At 42.9% G+C, this 22,281-nt stretch overlaps 1 protein-coding gene across 2 annotated transcripts in view; it reads left to right on the forward strand.

Annotated features, from left to right (window-relative positions):
* Nucleotides 1-8,910: 8,910 nt before the first annotated feature.
* mettl14 (methyltransferase 14, N6-adenosine-methyltransferase non-catalytic subunit) overlaps nt 8,911-22,281 on the forward strand; it is a 59,729-nt gene continuing 46,358 nt past the window's right edge. For both annotated transcript variants that reach the window (XM_043696782.2, XM_043696790.2), the window contains exons 1-2: nt 8,911-9,061; nt 19,776-19,864. In XM_043696782.2, coding sequence (XP_043552717.1) covers nt 8,996-9,061; nt 19,776-19,864 — 155 coding nt within the window. In that variant the 5' untranslated portion in view covers nt 8,911-8,995. The remainder of the gene's footprint in view (nt 9,062-19,775; nt 19,865-22,281) is intronic.

Consider the following 22,281-nt stretch of genomic DNA (forward strand, 5'->3'; position numbering starts at 1 on the left):
CGTGCCATGTATGCCATTCTGAAATCTGAAGCGTCTTTGCAGCACAAAAGAATGGGTGCTGCAGTGCCCATGTATGTTACCAAGAACTGTATAAATTAAGCTGAACACAGGCAATTCATGAGTGCTTAGGAAATTCTCTGCCCTGATTGTAAAAATGGAGTAATGTCCACAATTTAACAAAACTGCACATGAAGTAAATGTCTGATTTGAAATCTCTCCATTTAGAGAAAAAGATCAAAATCAAACACATGCATTTGTACTGTAGGTCTATACCTGTATCACTTAATTGTAAACCAATGGTTATCCAGGATAAAATCAAGTTCTTGATACCTTTAAACCAAGCTGCAACCATGTGTTTAACCAGGATGAGAATATGAGAATAAAGATAAAATTGGAAAATGCATTTTCTAAGTGTAAATATCATCTATCCATGCTTTCCATTAAAAAAAACTTTAGCAGCCAAGTTAATGAAACCACTGTTGAGGGCTTTTTGCCAGCTAAGGGATATTGGGAATAGACATGCTGCTATTTTTACAAGAGTGCATGATTCACAATGGAGCCCACATGTCTATTTGGCATTGATGTATCTCAGTTGTATTGGATGTTGGGCCAAGCTCTGGTATCAAGTACAGGCCAAATTAGATCCTAACAGAATGTGAACTATTTAGTGTTTCAAGTTGCATAAACAACATCTTACAACAGAAAACTTTGATCACATGTTTATTCAATTCATAATGTCGTTAAAAAAAAATCACTTATAACTGCATAATTTATAACTGATATAGTTTTAGTTTTAATAAATTGATTCTAAGTTCAACCTATACAGTGTTCAACATTTCACTGTTACACTGGGGAAGGAAAGCCTACAGTGTCCCTGAAACTGGGCATAGTCTGTTATTAATGCATCCCCATTCATTGTGTTCTGGGGAGGGTATTAAATTGGTGCTTCCTTCTGTTTTATCTGATAGCTGTATCAAATCAACACAACCCTATAGACTCTTTGACTGCATACATTAGCAGGAAACTCAGTACTGCGAGTAGCTAACTTTGGTATTTTGCAGAATGCACAAGAATGGGTGAGAAAGTGTGCATTAGTTTTGTCAGAAAATAGACTGGAAACATTCCTTGTAGCAGTGGAAAAAGAGGAGGAGTGCTGGAGGCCCTCCAAGAGTCAATGAGAAAATTGTAGCTTTATATGTTAATGCCAAAATATTGATGGAAGAGATTTAGCGATTTGAAATGAGGTGTCAAGGTGAGTGGGTTCATCTCAAATCCCAAGCTCTCCTAGATCCTCCACATGCCTGTCCACTGGTGAAATCAGTACACCCTTATCATGCCAACATTCTTTATCAATCAGAACTCAATTCTCGATCATATGCTTTACTCACTCTCAAGCTCAGTTGTAAGCCTCAGATCCACAACTTACAGGTTGTATATACCCTGAGTTATTCAACGAAAATAGCCACACCAACTAAACAGATTGCATGACACTAACTGACACGCTTTTTATAGAAGAAGGTTGTGTATGACAACAGGCAGCAGCAAAGAACTGGAGGAGGACAAGTATGCCGTATGTTATGGTACTGATTCTGAAAGTCCTGCTTTTCGTCCTCACTCTCTACCTTTTACCAGCTTGTGCTACTCTACATTATCTCTTTTCATTTTGCCAATATCCTAAACTGCAAAATAAAGCCTTATCAGACCATCCATCATTAGAAGCCATTCTCAACAAAAGCCTTTAATTTGATTAAAACGTACTTCAGCATCAATCAGACCACTCACCAATTATTATTAAATCATTAGTCATAGATAAGATGCAAAAATACATGCAACTGCATCATCCAGCGAAAGAAATAGTCCAGCAATTGGCCTGGAAGAAGCTCATAATTGCTTTAAGTTGCCTTGGTCATGAATTTCGTGTGCGAGTCAACATTTTGATCAGCTGTCCAAGATTGTGTCAATGTATAAGCTGGATCCCATTGCCTGAAAATGATAGTATTAGAGATAAGTTAACATTGATTAACATTACAACCTGTTACTTTGCTTACTGTTGACAGTTGTTAATTGTATGTATGTGTACATATAGCTCATCTACCAAGATATTATCCATTGCATAGGCATCTGGGCCACATTCAAGTGATAATAGGACAGGAGAGCCTAAAAAACATCATATAGCCAACATACACCTTACATATCTCAGTAATATGAAAGGCAAATGCAATGTTGGCCTTTATTTTGAAAGAAATGGAGTGTAAAAGTAGGGAGATTTTGCTGGAAAAAAACTATCCAAGGCACAAGTCAGACCACCGCTGAAAAATTGTGAACAGTTTTGAGCCCCTTATCTAAGGGAGGATATGCTGACATTGAAGGCAGTCCTGAGAAAATTCACATGGCTGATATCAGGTATGAAGTGACTAACCTATGAGGAGAGGCTGAAGAATTTGGGCCAATATTCAGAATTTAAAAGAATGAGAGGTGTCATTATTGAAACATACAAAATTCCTAGGAGACTTGTTAGGGCAGATATGGAAAGGTTGTTTCTCTTGTGGGAGAGTCTAGGCCCAGAGGACATAATTTCAGAATCTCAGGCTTACAGATTTAAAGGGAGGAATTGCTTCTCTAACCAAATGAATCTGTGGAATTCTTTCTCACAGAGGACAAATAATTAAGTCAGTAAGAGAATAAAGGGTTTTGGGGAAAAGGTGGGAGTTGAGAATTATCAAATATCCATGATCTCATTGAAAGGCAGGGCAGATTTGATGGGCTGAATGGCCAGTTTCTCCCTTTGCTTCTACATCTTATGCTCTTGTAAAGACCAATCCTTAGAATGACTGCAGGTTGCAAACTATCCACTGTCCCTGATAAGGTACTGTGGTTGGGGTGTTCTCAGCACTGCCTTCAGCCAACATTCTGCATCAAAGTTGCAAAGGGTCAGAAAATAAAATGTCACTCAAAGAATAACAGACATACAAATAGTGATCTATTTATATTTTACCAGAATATTGAGGTTAGAAGAGCAAGTGCCGTTGTACAGTTGCTTGACAAAATGGTTTACTGGTGTCAAGAAACAGGCTAAACAATGTTGTTATTATGTTACTTTGACACCGCCTGGTCTCCTGTGTGAGATAACAATAAACAAGTTACACCCTCAATGTTCTCTGTGTGATATAAGAAATCCTTTGGAGATAAGAGTTAAATCCATTGGGCCATGAACTTAAAAAAAAGCAACCACGGCAGTATTTTACAATGGGAGAATTTAACAAAGTACTCAGCAAAAAAATATGAAATAGCTTTAAAAACAGAAATTTGGTTGATGGTCTAGGTAAATAATTAACTGTGGGAGTGTAAGTGTTTTATTCATTCAAGACACAACACGAATGTTGATTTAACATTTTAAGCTATCTATTTTAGATGATGTTTGTGATGCATGATGCACATGGAATGTAAAACTGTACAAGTTAGTCACTGGTTTGTTAAACAAGAAGCTTCATTTTTGAGTATATGTGAAAGTTTCCAAGTTTTCTTTGAACAAATTGTAATCTTTATCTTGGAATTTCCTTTTATATTTGGTATTGGTAAACAAAAGGGACTTGCATGGCTAAGAGCTCAATGCGATGACTGTGCAACAGCATATCCCTGATTTCACTGTTTTCAGGAGCGTTGCAGAATTCCATATGGAGTAAGGCTGTCAGCTACTGTGACAAACCAGACGTGAGAGAGGTTGATAAAATGGGCAGGGATCTCTCAAAGATATAGGTGATATATCTAGACTCCAAATATATGACATTCTGCATTATGTAGGGTACGTGCTCATTGTTACAGGAGTGGAGCAAAGAAGTTGCACTGAGAACAAACTTATTACGGTTCAATTGTGGTAAGGCTAATAGCGTACAGAGAAATAACAAAAGTTAAGTTGGAAGACAAAAAAGGCAGTGGCCAGAGTGAATCCAGGGAGAGCAATTGCAAACAAAACTTTTTTTTTGACATGGTTCTCACATTTAATTGGCTTGTGATAGCCATGTGGCTGATAATACCACTTTGATCCATAGATCCATTCATTTGTAAAACAATATACCTTTTGATATCATATAGAATAACACAAAGACATTTTTATTCAGATTTGTGACTCTTGACTCACAGCCTGTGGATTCTATGCTTTACTCCTACTGACAGAATCTTTATGATGGTGGTTATTTACTTATAAAAAGAACAAAAGACAGCTTGAGTATATCCCACATCAGTGTGGTGCCGGAAAAGCACAGCAGGTCAGGCAGCACCCAAGGAGCAGGAAAATCGATGTTTTGGGCAAAAGCCCTTCATCAGGAATGAGGACTTTTGCCTGAATCATCGATTTTCCTGCTCTCGGATGCTGCCTGACCTGCTGTGCTTTTCTGGCGCCACACTCTGGACTCCAATCTCCAGCATCTGCAGTACTTACTTTCACCTATATCCCACGTCATGTATGCTCCACATATCATAAGCCAAGCTCCTCATCTCACTACAACTATTCTTCTAACTTCTATGTTGCACCCAACTTTTTTTACGTCATTTCCTCCACCTCCAAACAGACCCCACTACCAAGGATATATTTCCCTCCCCTCCCCTATCAGCGTTCTGGAAAGACCACTCCCTCCACGACTCCCTCGTCAGGTCCACACCCCCCACCAACCCAACCTCCCTCCCGGCACCTTCCCCTGCAACTGCAAGAAATGCAAAACTTGCGCCCACACCTCCCCCCTCACTTCTCTCCAAGGCCCCAGGGATCCTTCCATATCTGTCACAAATTCACCTGCACCTCCACACACATCGTTTACTGCATCCACTGCACCTGATGTGGCCTCCTCTACATTGGGAGACAGGCCGCCTACTTGCGGAATGTTTCAGAGAACACCTCTGGGACACCCGCACCAACCAACCCAACCGCCCGTGGCTGAACACTTTAACTCCCCCTCCCACTCTGCCAAGGACATGCAGGTCCTTGGCCTCCTCCATCGCCAGATCATGGCAACACGACGCCTAGAGGAAGAGCGCCTCATCTTCCTCCTAGGAACCCTCCAACCACAAGGGATGAATGCAGATTTCTCCAACTTCCTCATTTCCCTCCCCCCACCTTATTTCAGTCCCAACCCTCGGACTCAGCACCGCCTTCTTGACCTGCAATCTTCTTCCCGACCTCTCCGCCCCCACTCCCTCTCCGGCCTATCACCCTCACCTTAACCTCCTTCCACCTATCGCATTCCCAACACCTCTCCTCCAAGTCCCTCATCCCTACCTTTTATCTTAGCCTGCTTGGCACACCTTCCTCATTCCTAAAGAAGGGCTAATGCCCGAAATGTCAATTCTCCTGCTCCTTGGATGCTGCCTGACCTGCTGTGCTTTTCCAGCAACACATTTTTCAGCTCTGATCTCCAGCATCTGCGGTCCTCACTTTCTCCTACTTAAGATAATTGTAAGGTAATGAAAAATGAAATGTGTTGTATCCATGCTGGTTGTTGAAAGAGAGGTCCTCACTTTTTATTCATTAACCTGGAAGTTTCTCACCCTCAAATGAATGCATATATAAAGTTTTTGAAAATTTCATTTGAATCCGGTTTGCATGAAATTTTCAGATGAACTTTTTCACATCTTTGCCACTATATGTGAAAATATTATCCTCTTTCTTTTAGCTCATTTGGAAATTATACTAAGTTCACCACAGTCACCATACTGGGAAGGTTTTATTTCTCTCAATTTTAAGAAGCCTCTCATCATCTTGAAAACCCCTTAGATTTTAAATCATCTCAATTCCAAGGTGAATAATCATAACTGTAACAAGCTCTTCTCAAAATCAAAGGCCTTCATCATTACTCACAACCCGAGAAACCTTCTGTGTACCCTTTTTAAGGCCTTTGCATCTTTCTTGAGGTGGGGTGTCCAGAATCATCCCCAATGTACCAGGTGAGGTCTAACCAGGATTTTATTAAGATCCACAATTATTTATTTGCTGTGGTATGCTATGCCTTTATTTACAAGGCCAAATAATTGTGCTTCCTAACCACTATAAAATCAAATGCTTCCAACTTAAATTGGGAAATTGGGAAAATGATCACATCCTTGCCCTTACAGCATCTATGCCAGGTCACAGATCCATACAGATTCGCCCCGCCCACATAAACGTTGCCCCGCCCACACAGGCGCAGACCCGCCCACATAGTCGCATGGCCGCCCATGCAGACACGGCCCGCCCACATTTACGTAGCCACACCTACATTTACACAGTCCCGCCCACATATACTCAGCACCGCACACAAATAAGGTTCAAAATCACACAACACCAGGTTATAGTCCAGTAGGTTTATTTGGAAGTACTCGTTTTCGGAGCTTTGTGCCTTCATCAGGTTGAGGTTAAGATCATGCTCACAGAATTTATCGCCAAAGGAGTCCACTGTCATGGACATGTGAAACAGTAAACAATCTTAGATTAAAACTTTCATCTTTTATAATGGAATATGCTGGTTTCTGTTCTTTGATAGGTAAATCCCAGAACTTATTTTAAATTACATTCTCAAGTTATGATTTAAAGTTGCGAGTGTTGGACTGGGGTGGACAAAGTTAAAAATCACACAACACCAGGTTATAGTCCCAACAGCTTTATTTGGAAGCATTGGCTTTCAGAGCGTTACTCCTTCCTCAAGTTAGATCAGCTTTTTAAACAATAGGTGTGAAGTCTGTCTGTGTCCCAATTCTATGTCAGATTGACAAACCCTCTGTATAGTTTTACAGTCAGGTGAATTGGCTATGCTAAATTGCCCGTGGTGTTAGATGCATCATTCAGGGGGAAATGAATCTGGGTAGGTTACTCTTTGGAGGGTCGGTGTGGACTGGCTGGGCCGAAGGGCCTGTTTCCACGCTGTAGGGAATCTAATCTAAAAAATATCTACATGAATATTCATGCAGTTTTTGAGCAAAGTAAAATGTAATTCTTTAAAAACAAAATCACCCCATTAGCTTATATGTGTGTTTATGTAGGAGCGATAGGTTGAGTGTTCATGTGAGTGTGTGCGTATGGTTGTGAGTGCGCGTGATAGAGTGTGTGTATGTATGTGTGTGTAAGCTTGGTGAAGTGTGTGTGTGAGTGTGATGGGGCATGTGTGAGAGGGTCCGTGTGTTGGTGTGAGTGTGGGTGGCGTATGTGTGTGCACATGAGAGAGAGTTTGTGTGTGAGGGAGGGTCTGCATGGGGGTGTCAGTATGTAGAAGTGTGTGTGTGCTTGTGTGTGTCTGAGAGAGAGTTTGTCATGCAGTGGGGTCACCTGTAATGTGACTTGAACCCAAGGGTACCGAACTTTGTTATCAGCTTCTGCTCAGCCACTCTGCTTTGTTGCTTGTCCCGAACTCTGCCTTGGAGGATGGTCACCCAAAGGTCCAAGGTCGAATGTCCCGGACTGCTGAAGTGTTCCCCGACTGGGAGGGAACACTCCTGCCTGGTGATTGTTGTGTGGTTTGCATTCATCCGTAGCGTCTGCTCAGTCTCGCCAATGTACCATGCCTCAGGGCATCCTTACCTGCAGCATAAGAGATAGACCATGTTGGGCGAATCACATAAGTACTTGCCACATACATGCATACACATACCCTGCACCTGCACACACACACACACACACACGTAGCCAAGCTTATGCACACACACACATACACACACACTCTGTCACGTGCACTCACCCACACGCACACACTCACATGCACATTCAATCTGTCGCTCGACATAACACACATCTAAGCTTATGGGGTGAATTTGTTTTTGCAGAATTACATTTTAATTACACAATTACATACACCTTTGCTCAAAAACAGCATGACTTCATGTAAAGCTATACACAGGGTTTGTTAATCTGACATAGCATTGGGACACAGACAGACTTCACACCTATTGTTTAAAAAGCTGATCTAACTTGAGGAAGGAGTAACGCTCTGAAAGCTAGTGCTTCCAAATAAACCTGTTGGACTATAACCTGGAATGAATTTTAACTGTGTCCACCCCAGTCCAACACTGACATGTTGCGCACTGGTTAGCACTACTGCTTCACAGTGCCAGTGGCCTGGGTTTGATCCCTGCCTTGGGTGACTGTGTGGAGTTTGCCCATTCTCCCTGTGTCTGTGTGGGTTTCCTCTGGGTGTTCTGGTTTCCTCCCACAATCCAGAGATGTGCGGGTTAGGTGAATTGGCCATGATAAATTGCCCATACTGTTAGGTGCATTAGTCAGGGGTAAATAAAGGGGAATGGGTCTAGGTGGGTTACTCTTTGGAGAGTCGGTGTGGACTTGTTAGGCCGAAGGGCCTGTTTTCATACTGTAGGGAATCTAATCTAATCTATAAAAGCTTCCAAATTATAACTTGTGAATATAATTTGAAAGAAGATCTAGGATGTACGCATCAAAGAACAAAAACCAGCATATCCCATTATAAAAGATGGAAGTTTTAATCTAAGATTGTTTACTGTTTCACATCTCCATGACACTAGACTCCTTTGGCTATAAATTCTATGAACATGATCTGAACCTCCACAACTATCTGAAGAAGTAGTGGCCCACAGAAAGCTAGGGCTTCCAAAGAAGCCTGTTGGACTATAACCTGGTGTTATGTGATTTTTAGCTTTGTCCACCCCAGCCCAACACGGACATCGACCTCCAAGGCATGTCGCCCACATGTAAGTCAGCTCCGCCCACACAGACATAGCCCCGCCCACATATAATGCTAACCCCGCCCACATATGCATGCAACCGCCCGCACAGGCATAGTCCCGCCCACATATATGATAACCCCGCCCACACACGCATGCCCCGCCCACAGACGCTGCTCGCCCAGGTGTAGTCCTGCCCCTTGCTTTCCCGGCCACAGACGTACCGCCTCATGTTGTCACGTGACAGCCGCGCTCCGTGGGAAGTGATGCAGTGACTTGGTCGCGCGGAGGGAAGGTCAGATCCGGTGGCGGGGTGGAGTGAACGGGAATACCGAGGATGGACAGCCGTTTGCAGGAGATCCGCGAACGGCAGAAAGTGCGGCGGCAGCTATTAGCTCAACAGGTGAGAGCCATTGCCTTCACACCCCCGGAGGCAGTGTTCCCGGGCGGAGCTTAGGCCGAGCGCCTGGTTTAAAAGGAGCGGTCAGTGAGGCCCCGCAGCCTGGGCCAGTTTAGGAACATCTTGAGGCCAGTACAGGGAGGCCGTTCATTCCATCGTGTGTGTACTAGATCTCCAAAAGAGCAATTCAGTTGCCTCCTTTATCCTCCCTGTAACCCTGCACATAACCGTCCTTCTCCCGTTTTGTAAGTTTCAGTTGAACGTGCCCTTAGGTACATGTGACAATATTAAACTTCAGTACAGTGAAAAGTTTTGTTATGTGTGCAAGTACAGCAGATCATAACATGGAAAGGCACCATGATCATAGGGTGATTGCACAGAGCGAGGCATACAAATTTATGGCTGTAAAGGAGGGTGTACAAAAAGCAAGGTCAATGTGAGATTTTATATTTGAGAGGTCCATTTTAATACCAGCAGGGACGATGCTTTTCTTGGCGGTATGTGTTTTTAAGCTTTTGAATCATCTGCCTGATGGAAGAGGTTGGAGGAGAGTGTAACCAGGGTAGGAGGGGAGTTTGATGATGTTGGCTTCCTTTCTGCAGCATTGAGAGACATAGATGGAGTTAATGGATGGAAGTCGGGGTCAAGAGTGTGGTGCAGGAAAAGCACAGCAGGTCAGGCAGCATCCATGGAGCAGGAGAATCGATGTGCTCCTCAGATGCTGCCTGACCTGCTGTGGTGCTGGAAAAGCACCCTTTCAACTTTGATCTGCAGCATCGGCAGTCCTCACTTTCTCCTCAATGGATGGAAAGTTGGCTTGCATGATGGTCTAGGCTGTGTTCATGACACTCAGTAGTTTCTAATGGTTCCAGGCAGAGCAGCTGCCATACCAAGCCATGATTCATCCAGATAGAATGCTTTCCGTGGTGATGGTTAGGATCCTTATGGACGTGCTGAATTCGTTTAACCTCCTGAGGAAGAATAGGTGTTGTTTTGATGCCTTGAAAGTCACATGAAGTTGGATGTCCAGGACAGTTTGTTGGTTATTGTTACTCTTAGGAACTTGATGTAGTTGACCAGCTCCATTGATGTAGACAGGGATGTGTCCTCTACCTTGCTTCCTGAAATTAGAGTCATAGAGATGTACAGCATGGAAACAGATTCTTCAATCCAACTTGTCCATGCTGACCAGCTATCCCAACCCAATATTGTACCACCTGCCAGTACCCGGCGCATGTCCCTCCAAACTCTTCCTATTCATATAGACAAAAGTGAAGACTGCATTCCTGATGAAAGGCTTTTGCCCGAAACGTCGATTTTCCTGCTCCTCGGATGCTGCCTGACCTGCTGTGCTTTTCCAGCACCACTCTGATCTAAACCCTTCCTATTCATATACCCATCCAGGTGCCTTTTAAAAGTTGCAATTGTACCAGCATTCACTGCTTCCTATGGCAGCTCATTCCATACATGTACCGCCCTCTGTGTGAAAAAGTTGCCCCATAGGTCTCTTTTATATCTTTCTCCTCTCACCCTAAACCTATGCGCTCTCGTTCTGGACTCCCTGACCCTAGGGAAAAGACTTTGTCTATTTACCCTAACCATGTCCCTCATAATTTTGTAAACCTCTATAAGGTCCCTCCTCAGCCTCTGATGCTCTAGGGGAAAATAGCCCCAGCCTGTTCAGCCTCTCCCTATAGCTCAAATCCTCCAACCCTGGCAACATCTTTGTAAATCTTTTCTGAACCCTTTCAAGTTTCACTACATCTTTCCGATAGAATGGAGACCAGAATTGCATGCAATATTCCAACAGTGGCCTAACCAATGTCCTGTACAGCTGCAACATGACCTCCCAACTCCTGTACTCAATACTCTGACCAATAAAGGAAAGCATACCAAATGCTTTCTTCACTATCCCATCTACCTTCGATTCCACTTTCAAGGAGCAATGAACCTGCACTCCAAAGTCTCTTTGTTCAGCAACACTCCCTAGGACCTTACTATTGAGTGTATAAGTCCTGCTAAGATTTGCTTTTCCAAAATGCAGCACCTCGCATTTATCTGAATTAAACACCATCTGGCACTTCTCAGTCCATTGGCCCATTTGGTCAAGATCTTTTGTAATCTGAGGTAACCTTCACAGTCCACTACACCTCCAATTTTGGTGTCATTTGCAAACTTACTAACTGTACCTCTTATGCTCGCATCCAAATCATTTATGTAAATGAGAAAAAGTAGAGGACCCAGCACCGATCCTTGTGGCACTCCACTGCTCACAGGCCTCCAGTCTGAAAAACAACCCTCCACCAACACCCTCTGTCTTCTTCCTTTGAGCCAGTTCTGTATCCAAATGGCTAGTTCTCCCTGTATTCCGTGAGATCTAACCTTGCTAATCAGTCTCCCATGGGGAACCTTGTTGAACGCCTTACTGAAATCTATATAGATCACATCTACCACTCTGCCCTCATCAATCGTCTTTTTTACTTCTTCAAAAAACTCAATCAAGTTTGTAAGACCTGATTTCCCGTGTCCACAGCCCTGAAACTGAGACTCCCACAACAAAAACCCGAAGAAACCTTCCCTGGCAGTCAATACACTTTATTGTCGGGACCCAGGTGGACCAGCTCCATTTTCTCCCTCTTTCTCTGGTGACGCCATGCCGTCTCAAAAGTACTTATAATAGGAGGTGTGGGGTCAAAAGTGATAACTTTAAGAAGTGCCAAATTCTAACTTTTTTTTGCTCCGGAGCTTCAGACCTCATGTCTGTAGAGGACCTAAACCCCTTTTTCACTTCACTTTTTACAGGGACTCTAACCCCAATTGAAACCTTTAATCCATAGAAAGCGACTCATTGGTGTGCAAGCGTGCAAATGACCACAAAGATTCCATCACCACCAAGTCTCACGAGACGAGGGGTCGACTGAGTGTTACATTTAGAGAGAGAGATCAAGGTGAAGCTTACCTTGTGGGCCCACCCGTCTCTCGCAACCAACACTCAGATGAGCACTTATTCAGTCCACCTGGAAACCTGTGTATGTTGGAATCCCACCACTGCCACCATATGTTACGTTCTTTTCCCAAGGTTTTGCACAGAAGATGCTATTTGCACACGCCAACTTCTGAAAACAGTTAAAGTTTATTAAAGCTTGCACACGTTAGATGACGACCTCCTCCTCCCCCCTCCCCCTTATACAGGTCAGTTGTTCATGCTCACAGATACTCTGGCCACAGTCACATGCCACTCAAGACAACTTCCAGTCACTCTCTCACAATCACATGCCACTCCAGACAATCCCCAGTCACTCCCTCACAGTCACATGCCACTCAAGACACAATGCAGTGATGACCTCACCTCCAAAAACAATGCAATGTAAATCATCACTAAATGGCCAGATCACGTGTGAATTGTATTTTTTTGTAGCTATAGGGCCGCAGTCAGAATTTCAATTGCAATGTTTTTATTGATTTTGAATAGGTGCTGACGACAATTTAAATCACCCCTGAATAGCAAGGGAATGGTCATGTAAACATCCCACTTTCCACCTATAAGAGAAAGACATACCAAACTACCCCCAGGGCAATCAATTTCTTGCAGGTCAGCAAAGCAAATTAACTCTTTAATATCATACTGGTGTTGAGGATTGTCATGGAGGAGGTGCTATTGCCTGTCTTCTGTGAATACTGTCTGGGTCAGGAAATTAAGATTCCAGGTTAGAATGGTGCTGGAAAAGCACAGCAGTTCAGGCAGCATCCGAGGAGCAGTAAAATTGACGTTTTGGGCAAAAGCCCTTCATCAGGAATACAGGCAGAGAGCCTGAAGGGTGGAGAGATAAGTGAGAGGAGGGTGGGGGTGGGGAGAAAGTTGCATAGAGTACAATAGGTGAGTGGGGGTGGGGATGAAGGTGATAGGTCGGGGGCAGGTGGAGGGTGGAGTGGATAGGTGGAAAAGAAGATAGGCAGGTAGGACAAGTCATGGGGACAGTGCTGAGCTGGAAGTTTGGAACTGGGGTGAGGTGGGGGAAGGGGAAATGAGGAAACTGTTGAAGTCCACATTGATGCCCTGGGATTGAAGTGTTCCGAGGCGGAAGATGAGGCGTTCTTCCTCCAGGCGTCTGGTGGTGAGGGAGCGGCGGTGAAGGAGATCCAGGACCTCCATGTCCTCGGCAGAGTGGGATCGGGAGTTGAAATGTTGGGCCACAGGGTGGTGTGGTTGATTGGTGCGGGTGTCCCAGAGATGTTCCCTAAAGCGCCTTGCTAGGAGGCGTCCAGTCCCCCCAATGTAGAGGAGACCGCATCGGGAGCAACGGATACAATAAGTGATATTGGTGGATGTGCAGGTAAAACTTTGATGGATGTGCAAGGCTCCTTTAGGGTCTTGGATGGAGGTGAGGGAGGAGGTGTGGGCGCAGTTTTTACAGTTCCTGCGGTGGTAGGCGAAGATGCCAGGATGGGAGGGTGGGTTGTAGGGGGGGCGTGGACCTGACCAGGTAGTCACAAAGGGAACAGTCTTAGCGGAAGGTGGAAAGGGGTGGGGAGGGAAATATATCTCTGGTGGTGGGGTGCGTTTGGAGGTAGCAGAAATGTCGGTAGATGATTTGGTTTATGCGAAGGTTGGTAGGGTGGAAGGTAAGCACTAGGGGCATTCTGTCCTTGTTACGGTTGGAGTGGTGGGGTCTGAGGGCGGAGTTGCGGGATGTGGACGAGATGCGTTGGAGGACATCTTTAACCATGTGGGGAAGGGAAATTGCAGTCTCTAAAGAAGGAGGCCATCTGGTGTGTTCTGTGGTGGAACTGGTCCTCCTGGAAGCAGATACAGCGGAGGCAGAGGAATTGGGAATACGGGATGGCACTTTTGCAGGAGGTAGGGTGGGAAGAGGTGTAATCCAGGTAGCTGTGGGAGTCGGTGGGTTTGTAAAAAATGTCGGTGTCAAGACGGTCGTCATTAATGGAGATGGAGAGGTCCTGGAAGGGGAGGGAGGTGTCAGAGATGGTCCAGGTAAATTTAAGGTCAGGGTGGAATGTGTTGGTGAATCAAGGATCCAGGTGCAGAATGCAAAGCAGAGACCAGATCTCAAGAGTTTGGAGATTAGTTTTGTTGGAGGCAGAACTGTGGTCAATAAATAGAAGCCTGACGTAAGTATCCTTATTATGCCACCTGAGTTTGGACTCTTGGGAATATTGCAAGGGTTTTAGGTAAACTTATTTCTAAGGATTGTTTTTAAGATCCTGCTCTTTTTTTAAATAACAATATGTAAATGTAGTGCAACAGCAATAGTTATTTTGCCTGCTAATTTTCCATTACTTCTGATGTGTCCTTCTGTGTGTTGGTATACAGTATTTGAACAGGACTGTCCTCCTATTAAGTATTCGGGTGACTGAGATCACTCTTTAGCATCTGCTATGAACTCTGTTCTCCACCCATTTCCTCCATCTCTCCTGGCAACTGTATGGTGGAACCAGACAGTTACAACTGTGGTTTTGCTTGAAGTTGAGCTTCCAATTCCCTTTCATCATAAAATTTGCCTCCTTCCAGTTCTGTAATATTGTTGATCATCGGTGGCTGTTTTATATCTCAATTTGATTTTGAAGTGCTCTTGAGCATTCTTCCACGTTGTATCTCCAGACATGTTTGGTCGTCCAAAGCTCTGCTGCTCTATTCTGATCTCTTGCTCTGAAATTTGCTCCCTAAATTTCTGATTCTTTCTCTTCCCCTTCATTAATCAATAAACTTAACTCTGACCTCAGCAGTCCTAACCTGAAATTTATCCGTATTATACCACATCTGCCATGAATTTGCTTACTCACTCAGCCTGTCCAAATCTCATTGCAACATCTCTGTATCCACCTCATCCACCATCCTGCAAATTCTGAAATATTAAACTTAAAGTTTCACCTTCAATATACCTTTACATTTTGATTTAAGTGGCCTTGGGCAACTGTCTGTGTGGAATTTGCACATTCTCCCCGTGTCTGCCTGGGTTTCCTCCGGGTGTTCCGGTTTCCTCCCACAGTCCAAAGATGTGCAGGTTAGGTGAATTGGCCATGCTAAATTGCCCATAGGTACAGTAGTCAGAGGGAAATGGGTCTGGGTGGGTTACTCTTCGGAGGGTCGGTGTGAACTTGTTGGGCTGAAAGGCCTGTTTCCACACTGTAGGGAATCTAAAAAATTCCATTGTCTAAATAAATGCAAAATAAAAATTTAGTTTCAGTAATGAGGATTGTGAAACTACCAGATTGGTGCAAAAATCCATTTTGCTCACAGACGTCCTTTTAGGGAAAGAAACCTGTCCTGCATCAGATCTACCACAATGTGATTGCTTCTTAACTGCACTCTTGAATGGCAAAGCAACCAACTTGTGCTCTATCAACTTAGAATGCAAATCTAACTGGAATCAATCACCCAATGTAGAGTTAGGCATCAGATGTAGAGCCACAAAAGGCACAACTAGTATTTATTATGAGAAGGATAATTTCAAAGAGTACTTTGAAATTAAATAGTGATATCTTGAAAAGTGTCTGTGTTACAGATGAGGTGCTAGAAACACAAAGGTTGATAAATCAGTGGGATCTGATCAGGTGTATCCCAGACCTTTGTGGGAAGCTAGCGAAGTGATTAATGGGTTCCTATTTGTACCATCGATTAGCCACCCTCCAGTCTTCTGGTAATGTGGTGCCATTATTTCAGAAAGGTGGTAAGGAAAAATCAGGGAAGTATGGACTGGTTAGCCAGATGTCAGTGGTGGGTAAGTTGTTGGCGGTTGTGAGGGATGTGATCTGCATATGTTTGGAAAGGCGAGGGCTGATTAGAGATAATCAACATGGCTTTGTGCATGGGAATGCTTGATTGAGTTTCTTGAAGAAGTGACAAAGGAGATTGTTGAAAGCAGGGCAGTGAATGTTGTCTATATGGACTTCAGTGAAGCCTTTGACAAGGTTCTGCGTGGTGGACTTGTTAGCATGGTTTGATCACATGAATCCAGGGAGCGCTAACGATTTGAATACAAAATTGGCTTGAAGATAGGTGACAGAGGGAGATGGTAAACGGTAGTTCATCAGACTGGAGGCCCATGACCAGAGGTGTGCTGCAAAGATCGGTGCAGGGTTCACTGCTTTCTGTCATTTATATAAATGATTTGGATGTTTGTATGGGACGAATGGTTAATAATTTTGCAGAGAAAGTATATTACTGTTAGGGTGAAAGGGAAGGCTGGTAGGTATAGGGAATGCTGGATGACTAAAGAAATTGAGGGTTCGGTTAAGAAAAAGAAGGAAGCATATGTAAGGTATATGATTCCTGAAGAAGGGCTTATGCCCGAAACATCGATTCTCCTGCTCCTTGGATGCTGCCTGACCTGCTGCGCTTTTCCAGCAACACATTTTCAGCTCTGATCTCCAGCATCTGCAGTCCTCACTTTCTCCTCATATATAAGGTATAGACAGGATAGATTGAGTGAATCCTTAGAGTATAAAGGCAGTAGGAGTATACTTAAGAGGGAAATCAGGAGGGCAAAAAGGGGACATGAGATAGCTTTGGCAAATAGAATTAAGGAGAATCCAAAGAGTGTTTACAAATACATTAAGGACAAAAGGGTAACTAGGGAGAGAATAGAGCCCCACAAAGATCAGCAAGGCGGCCGTTGTGTGGAGCCGCAGAAAATGGGGGAGATATTAAACGAGTATTTTGCATCAGTATTTACTGTGGAAATGGATATGGAAGATATAGACTATAGAGAAATAGATGGTGACATCTTGCAATATGTCCATATTACAGAGGAGGAAGTGCTGGATGTCTTAAAATGGGTAAAGGTAAAAAAACGGGTAAAATCCCCAGGACCTGATCGGGTGTACCCGAGAACTCTGTGGGAAGCTAGAGAAGTGATTGCTGGGCCTTTTGCTGAGATATTTGTATCATCGATAGTCACAGGTGAGGTGTCAGAAGATTGGAGGTTGGCAAACATGGTGCCACTGTTTAAGAAGGGTGGTAAGGACAGGCCAGGGAACTATAGACCAGTGAGCCTGACGTCGGTGGTGGGCAAGTTGTTGGAGGGAAACCTGAGGGACAGGATGTACATGTATTTGGAAAGACATGGACTGATTAGGGATGGTCACCATGGCTTTGTGCGTGGGAAATCATATCTTTCAAACTTGATTGAGTTTTTTGAGGAAGTAACAAAGAGGATGTATGGAATTCAATGTGAGCAAATGCGAGGTCTTGCACTTTGGAAAAAAGAATACAAGTATGGACTACTTTCTAAACGGTGAGAAAATTCGTAAAGCCAAAGTACAGAGGGATCTGGGAGTGCTAGTTGACGATTCTCTAAAGGTAAACTTGCGGGTTGAGTCCGTGATTAAGAAAGCGAATGCAATGTTGTCAATTATCTCAAGAGGGTTGGAATATAAAAGCAGTGATGTGCTACTGAGACTTTGTAAAGCTCTGGTTAGGCCCCATTTGGAGTACTGTGTCCAGTTTTGGTCCCCACACCTCCGGAAGGACATACTGGCACTGGAGCGTGTCCAGCGGAGATTCACACGGATGATCCCTGGAATGGTAGGTCTAACATATGAGGAACTGCTGAGGATCCTGGGATTGTATTTATTGGAGCTTAGAAGATTAAGGGGAGATCTAATAGAAACTTACAAGATAATACATGGCTTGGAGAGGGTGGACGCAAGGAAATTGTTTCCATTAGGCGAGGAGACTTAGACCCGTGGACACAGCCTTAGAATTAGAGGGGGTCAATTCAGAACAGAAATGCGGAGACATTTCTTCAGTCTGAGTGGTGGGCCTGTGGAATTCATTGCCGCAGAGTGCAGTGGAGGCTGGGACGCTAACTCTCTTCAAGGCAGAAATTGATAAATTCTTGATGTCACAAGGAATTAAGGGCTACGGGGAGAATGCGGGTAAGTGGAGTTGAAATGCCCATCAGCCATGATTGAATGGCGGAGTGGACTCGATGGGCAAAATGGCCTTACTTCACCTCCTATGTCTTATGGTCTTATGGATAGATGAGGGCAGAGCTGTAGTAGTGATCTATATGGACTTCAATAAGGTGTTTGACAAGGTTCCCCATGAGAGATTGGTTAGCAAGGTTAGATCTCATGGAATACAGGGAGAACTAGCCATTTGGATACAGAACTGGCTCAAAGGTAGAAGACGGGTGGTGGTGAAGGGTTGTTTTTCAGACTGCAGGCCTGTGAGCAGTGGAGTGCCACAAGGACCAGTGCTGGGTCCTCTACTTTTTGTCATTTACGTAAATAATTTGGATGCGAGCATAAGAGGTACAGTTGGTGAGTTTGCAGATGACACCAAAATTGGAGGTGTAGTGGACAGTGAAGAAGGTTACCTCAGATTACAAAAGATCTTGACCAGATGGGCCAATGGGCTGAGAAGTGCCAGATGGAGTTTAATTCAGATAAATGCTAGGTGCTGCATTTGGGGAAAGCAAATCTTAGCAGGATGTATACACTTAATGGTAAGGTCCTAGGGCGTGTTGCTGAACAAAGAGACTTTGGAGTGCAGGTTCATAGCTCCTTGAAAGTGGAGTCGCAGGTAGATAGGATAGTGAAGAAGGCGTTTGGTATGCTTTCTTTTATTGGTCAGAGTATTGAGGTCATATTGTGGCTGTACAGGACATTGGTTAGGCCACTGTTGGAATATTTCGTGCAATTCTGGTCTCCCTCCTATCAGAAAGATGTAGTGAAACTTGAAAGGGTTCAGAAAAGATTTACAAGGATGTTGCCAGGGTTGGAGGATTTGAGCCAAAGGGAGTGGCTGAACAGGCTAGGGCTGTTTTACCTGGAGCATCGGAGGCTGAGGGGTTACCTTATAGAGGTTTACGGAATTGAGGGACATGCATAGGGTAAGTAGGCAAAGTCTTTTCCCAAAGTCTATCCCAACCCATCTAGTCCCACCTGCCAGCACAATGTAGGTGTGATATGCTTCAGTATATCCTCCTGGGTTCCGCCTAGGAACCCTCCAACTACCAGGGATGAACTTGGATTTCACCAGTTTCCTCATTTCCCCTCCCCCCACCTTGTCTCAGTCAAATCCATCGAATTCAGCACCGCCTTCCTAACCTGCAATCTTCTTCCTGACCTATCACCCTCACCTTGACCTCTTTCCACCTATCGCATTTCCGACGCCCCTCCCCCAAGTCCCTCCTCCCTACCTTTTACCTTAGCCTGCTGGACAAACTTTCCTCATTCCTGAAGAAGGGCTTATGCCCGAAACGTCGATTCTCCTGTTCCCTGGATGCTGCCTGACCTGCGGCGCTTTTCCAGCAACACATTTTCAGCTCTGATCTCCAGCATCTGCAGACCTCACTTTCTCCTCATGCCTTTAATAAAGGGGAGTGTAATGAGGTTTGTGGATGTGTTTTGTCTGCTTGTTTGGGTTTGTTGTTGAGAAATCAGCGGACTGTGTTAATTGGTTATCTGTTCTTTTTGAATACGCTGAATAAATGATTTTCCTTTGCTCTTCTTAGTTCCTCTGTGCTGCAGTGTGTGGTGGCTGATTGATATAATGTTCACCGGAGGCTCATGGATGTTACCAAGTAGGGTGATGAAATATCTGAAAATGAACCTTCAAGCTCAGTGAGCAAACTTACATCCAGAACCTCAACCTGAGCTACACATCTTCTCAAAACTTGCTTTGCTGCTGAATTTAGATTTTTCTTTGTGCAATCTAAAGTGAAATTTCACAAAGTTTTTTGTTTCTTAGCTAGGAGCTGAAAGCGCAGACAATATTGGAGCGGTTTTGAACAGCAAGGAAGAACAGAGGGAGATTGCTGAAACCAGGGAAACCTGCAGGTTAGTTTGAAAACAATTGTTGTGTGAACCTTTTTAATTTATTTTGCATCAAATAAGGTAGTATAGGAGATTGTGATTGTTTGTTAAAAACTTTGTAGGTACTGTAAAGCCATAGATTCACACTCATCTGTATGCATAAAGCAGTGGAATATTCAAAAACTAATTCCAGAAAGAAACAGAATTTGTTATCTAAAAGCATCTTGAATAAAGACCATATTGTTTTTTATGAGGGGATATGCAGGTGTTTTTGGTGATATCCCCTTATCCTTCAGCTTTGCTCCTCTCAGTTGTTTTTCTTCTCTTTCTGTGGGAAAGTCTCCAACTAAGAACAATGCAGCTAATAAGTGAAGGCTTGCAAGTTTAATCTGCCTCCTACAGTATTTTTATTCTTATCTCGAATATAGTTGCTATAATTAAGTAATTGAATTAACCTTGTTCTGCCAACTCTCAGAAACCAAGATTTTATTCTAAAATTCTTATTGTGTTGCTTAAACTGTCAGTTTTAAGTCTGGGCAAAGTGCTTTTGTGTGCACATTGGCACAAGACCCACTTTGTACCTCAAGTTAGGTAGGCTCTGCCATACATATTTTTACTCTATCTTGGTGCACTCCTTATTTTCTCTATACTCAGCTGATCCATTGGGATTCTTGGGAACTCTTCTAATCAATTAAATATGTTTAGTTTTTGGAAGAATAAAGTAATTCTCCTACCGTCTCGCTGCCATTTTAAGAACAGTGGCATTGAGGCACAGTTGACCATATAACTCTTGTGGCTGGCTGCATTTCATGATCCACCATTATTGGTCCCAGATTTATAGTTTAAATGTGTTCTTTAAAAAGTACATTTTCAATTTGATATTTTAAAATTTGATATTGATCTCTAAATTTTTTTGCAACGTATGCTTGTGTATATCTTATGTAATTTTATTATAATAATGTTTCACATTTTGATTACTATTTCAATTCAAGCTCCAAATGTTCTCTAATTCATACAAGTGCATGAAACCGACAGGATCTGCTCCATAGAAATAAACTTTATCTTCAGAAAAAAGTTAAACAGTAACATGTAAAGCAATCTAAGCTTGAGGCAAATTCATAATTTCTTTATTGATTTTAAAGCGGCAATGCCAGCTGAACAAGGCAACATGAGACTGTTACAGTTTTGAATATTCATCTCCTTTGTGGAAGAATTACAGGTTCTAACCTGTGGTATGAAGTAAAATTCAAAGCATTTTCTGGTGTTTGTGATAAAGCATATTCCAAAAGCTTAGGTGTATAAGAGAAAAATTGTTATGACCATAATGCTCTTTTATTAAATGCAGTGGGCTGTGGTATGTGCAATTTTGTAACTGAAATGTGTTTTGATTTTTTTTGTTGTTTGGTCTGCTGAGATAGAAAATCAATGTCACATTTTTAGTGGATTGCTTTTTACTGGATTATGTTTTTGTAGTGGAAGGCATACATTTTTAAAACTGATATTGTAATAAACTAGACTGATCAAATCAACTTGTTCTACTCTTTCTATAATTGCAAACACTTCTAAGTGAAGAAATGTAAAGAAATTGACAATTTCATCTCTGTAATTTAGTACTTATTTTCCTAATTTTGACAAATATAAAATATTTAGTTGTTAAAAAAAAACTGAAGGTTTTATGCTATTCCTTTTACATATTTGAATTTTATTGATCTTCCTTTTTGATGATTGGGACTTCCTCTACTGTGCCTTAAAATACAGCTAATGTACGAGGTTGATATTAACTTTCTACTAAACCAAACTTGTAGTCTTTGGGATCCCTGTTTTGAGTGAATTTGCAGCTATGCTGGCGCAAATCAAAATAAATCAATGGCATAGATTTTATAAATTGCATTCTGTTTTGACTGCAGAAGTTGTATTCAGTCCTATTTGGATGGCAATCTGATTTTTGAACAACGTTATGTTGGCACCAGTATAACAAATGGAGTTGGTGCAATATTCTCCACTCTAATGCTACAAGTTGATACACTGAGCCACTCTCCAGATATCACAGCAAATCCTGACGCATTGAGTTGTAAATTTGTATTGTTGATATGTGTGCAGCCAAGCTTCTCTTGGACAAAATACTTTCTATTACAATTCCAAATGCCACTGCACATGTGCAAGCACTTAACGCGAATGGCAATATTAATGAGTGCGTCTGGTTTTTACCATTTAATGGTATGGTGAAACTAGCATTAGTTAGGTTAACAATGTGAAATTAAATTGTGAGCTGTTTTGTACAATGACTCTCCTTTGCAAGACATGGATTTGAGACTGGCCCAGCCAAATATTGCTTGGTGTCCTTAGGAAAAGCTTTTGAACAGTCATTTTTGAGACTGGGTTAGGCCTGGGTCTCCCTAGTGGCAGTTTTTAATTGCAATGGGGGCAATATTGGATGGAAG

The sequence above is a fragment of the Chiloscyllium plagiosum genome, unplaced genomic scaffold, assembly GCF_037043375.1.
Source record: "Chiloscyllium plagiosum isolate Xiang-an unplaced genomic scaffold, Cpla_swu_hap1 HiC_scaffold_1, whole genome shotgun sequence".
Taxonomy (NCBI): domain Eukaryota; kingdom Metazoa; phylum Chordata; class Chondrichthyes; order Orectolobiformes; family Hemiscylliidae; genus Chiloscyllium; species Chiloscyllium plagiosum.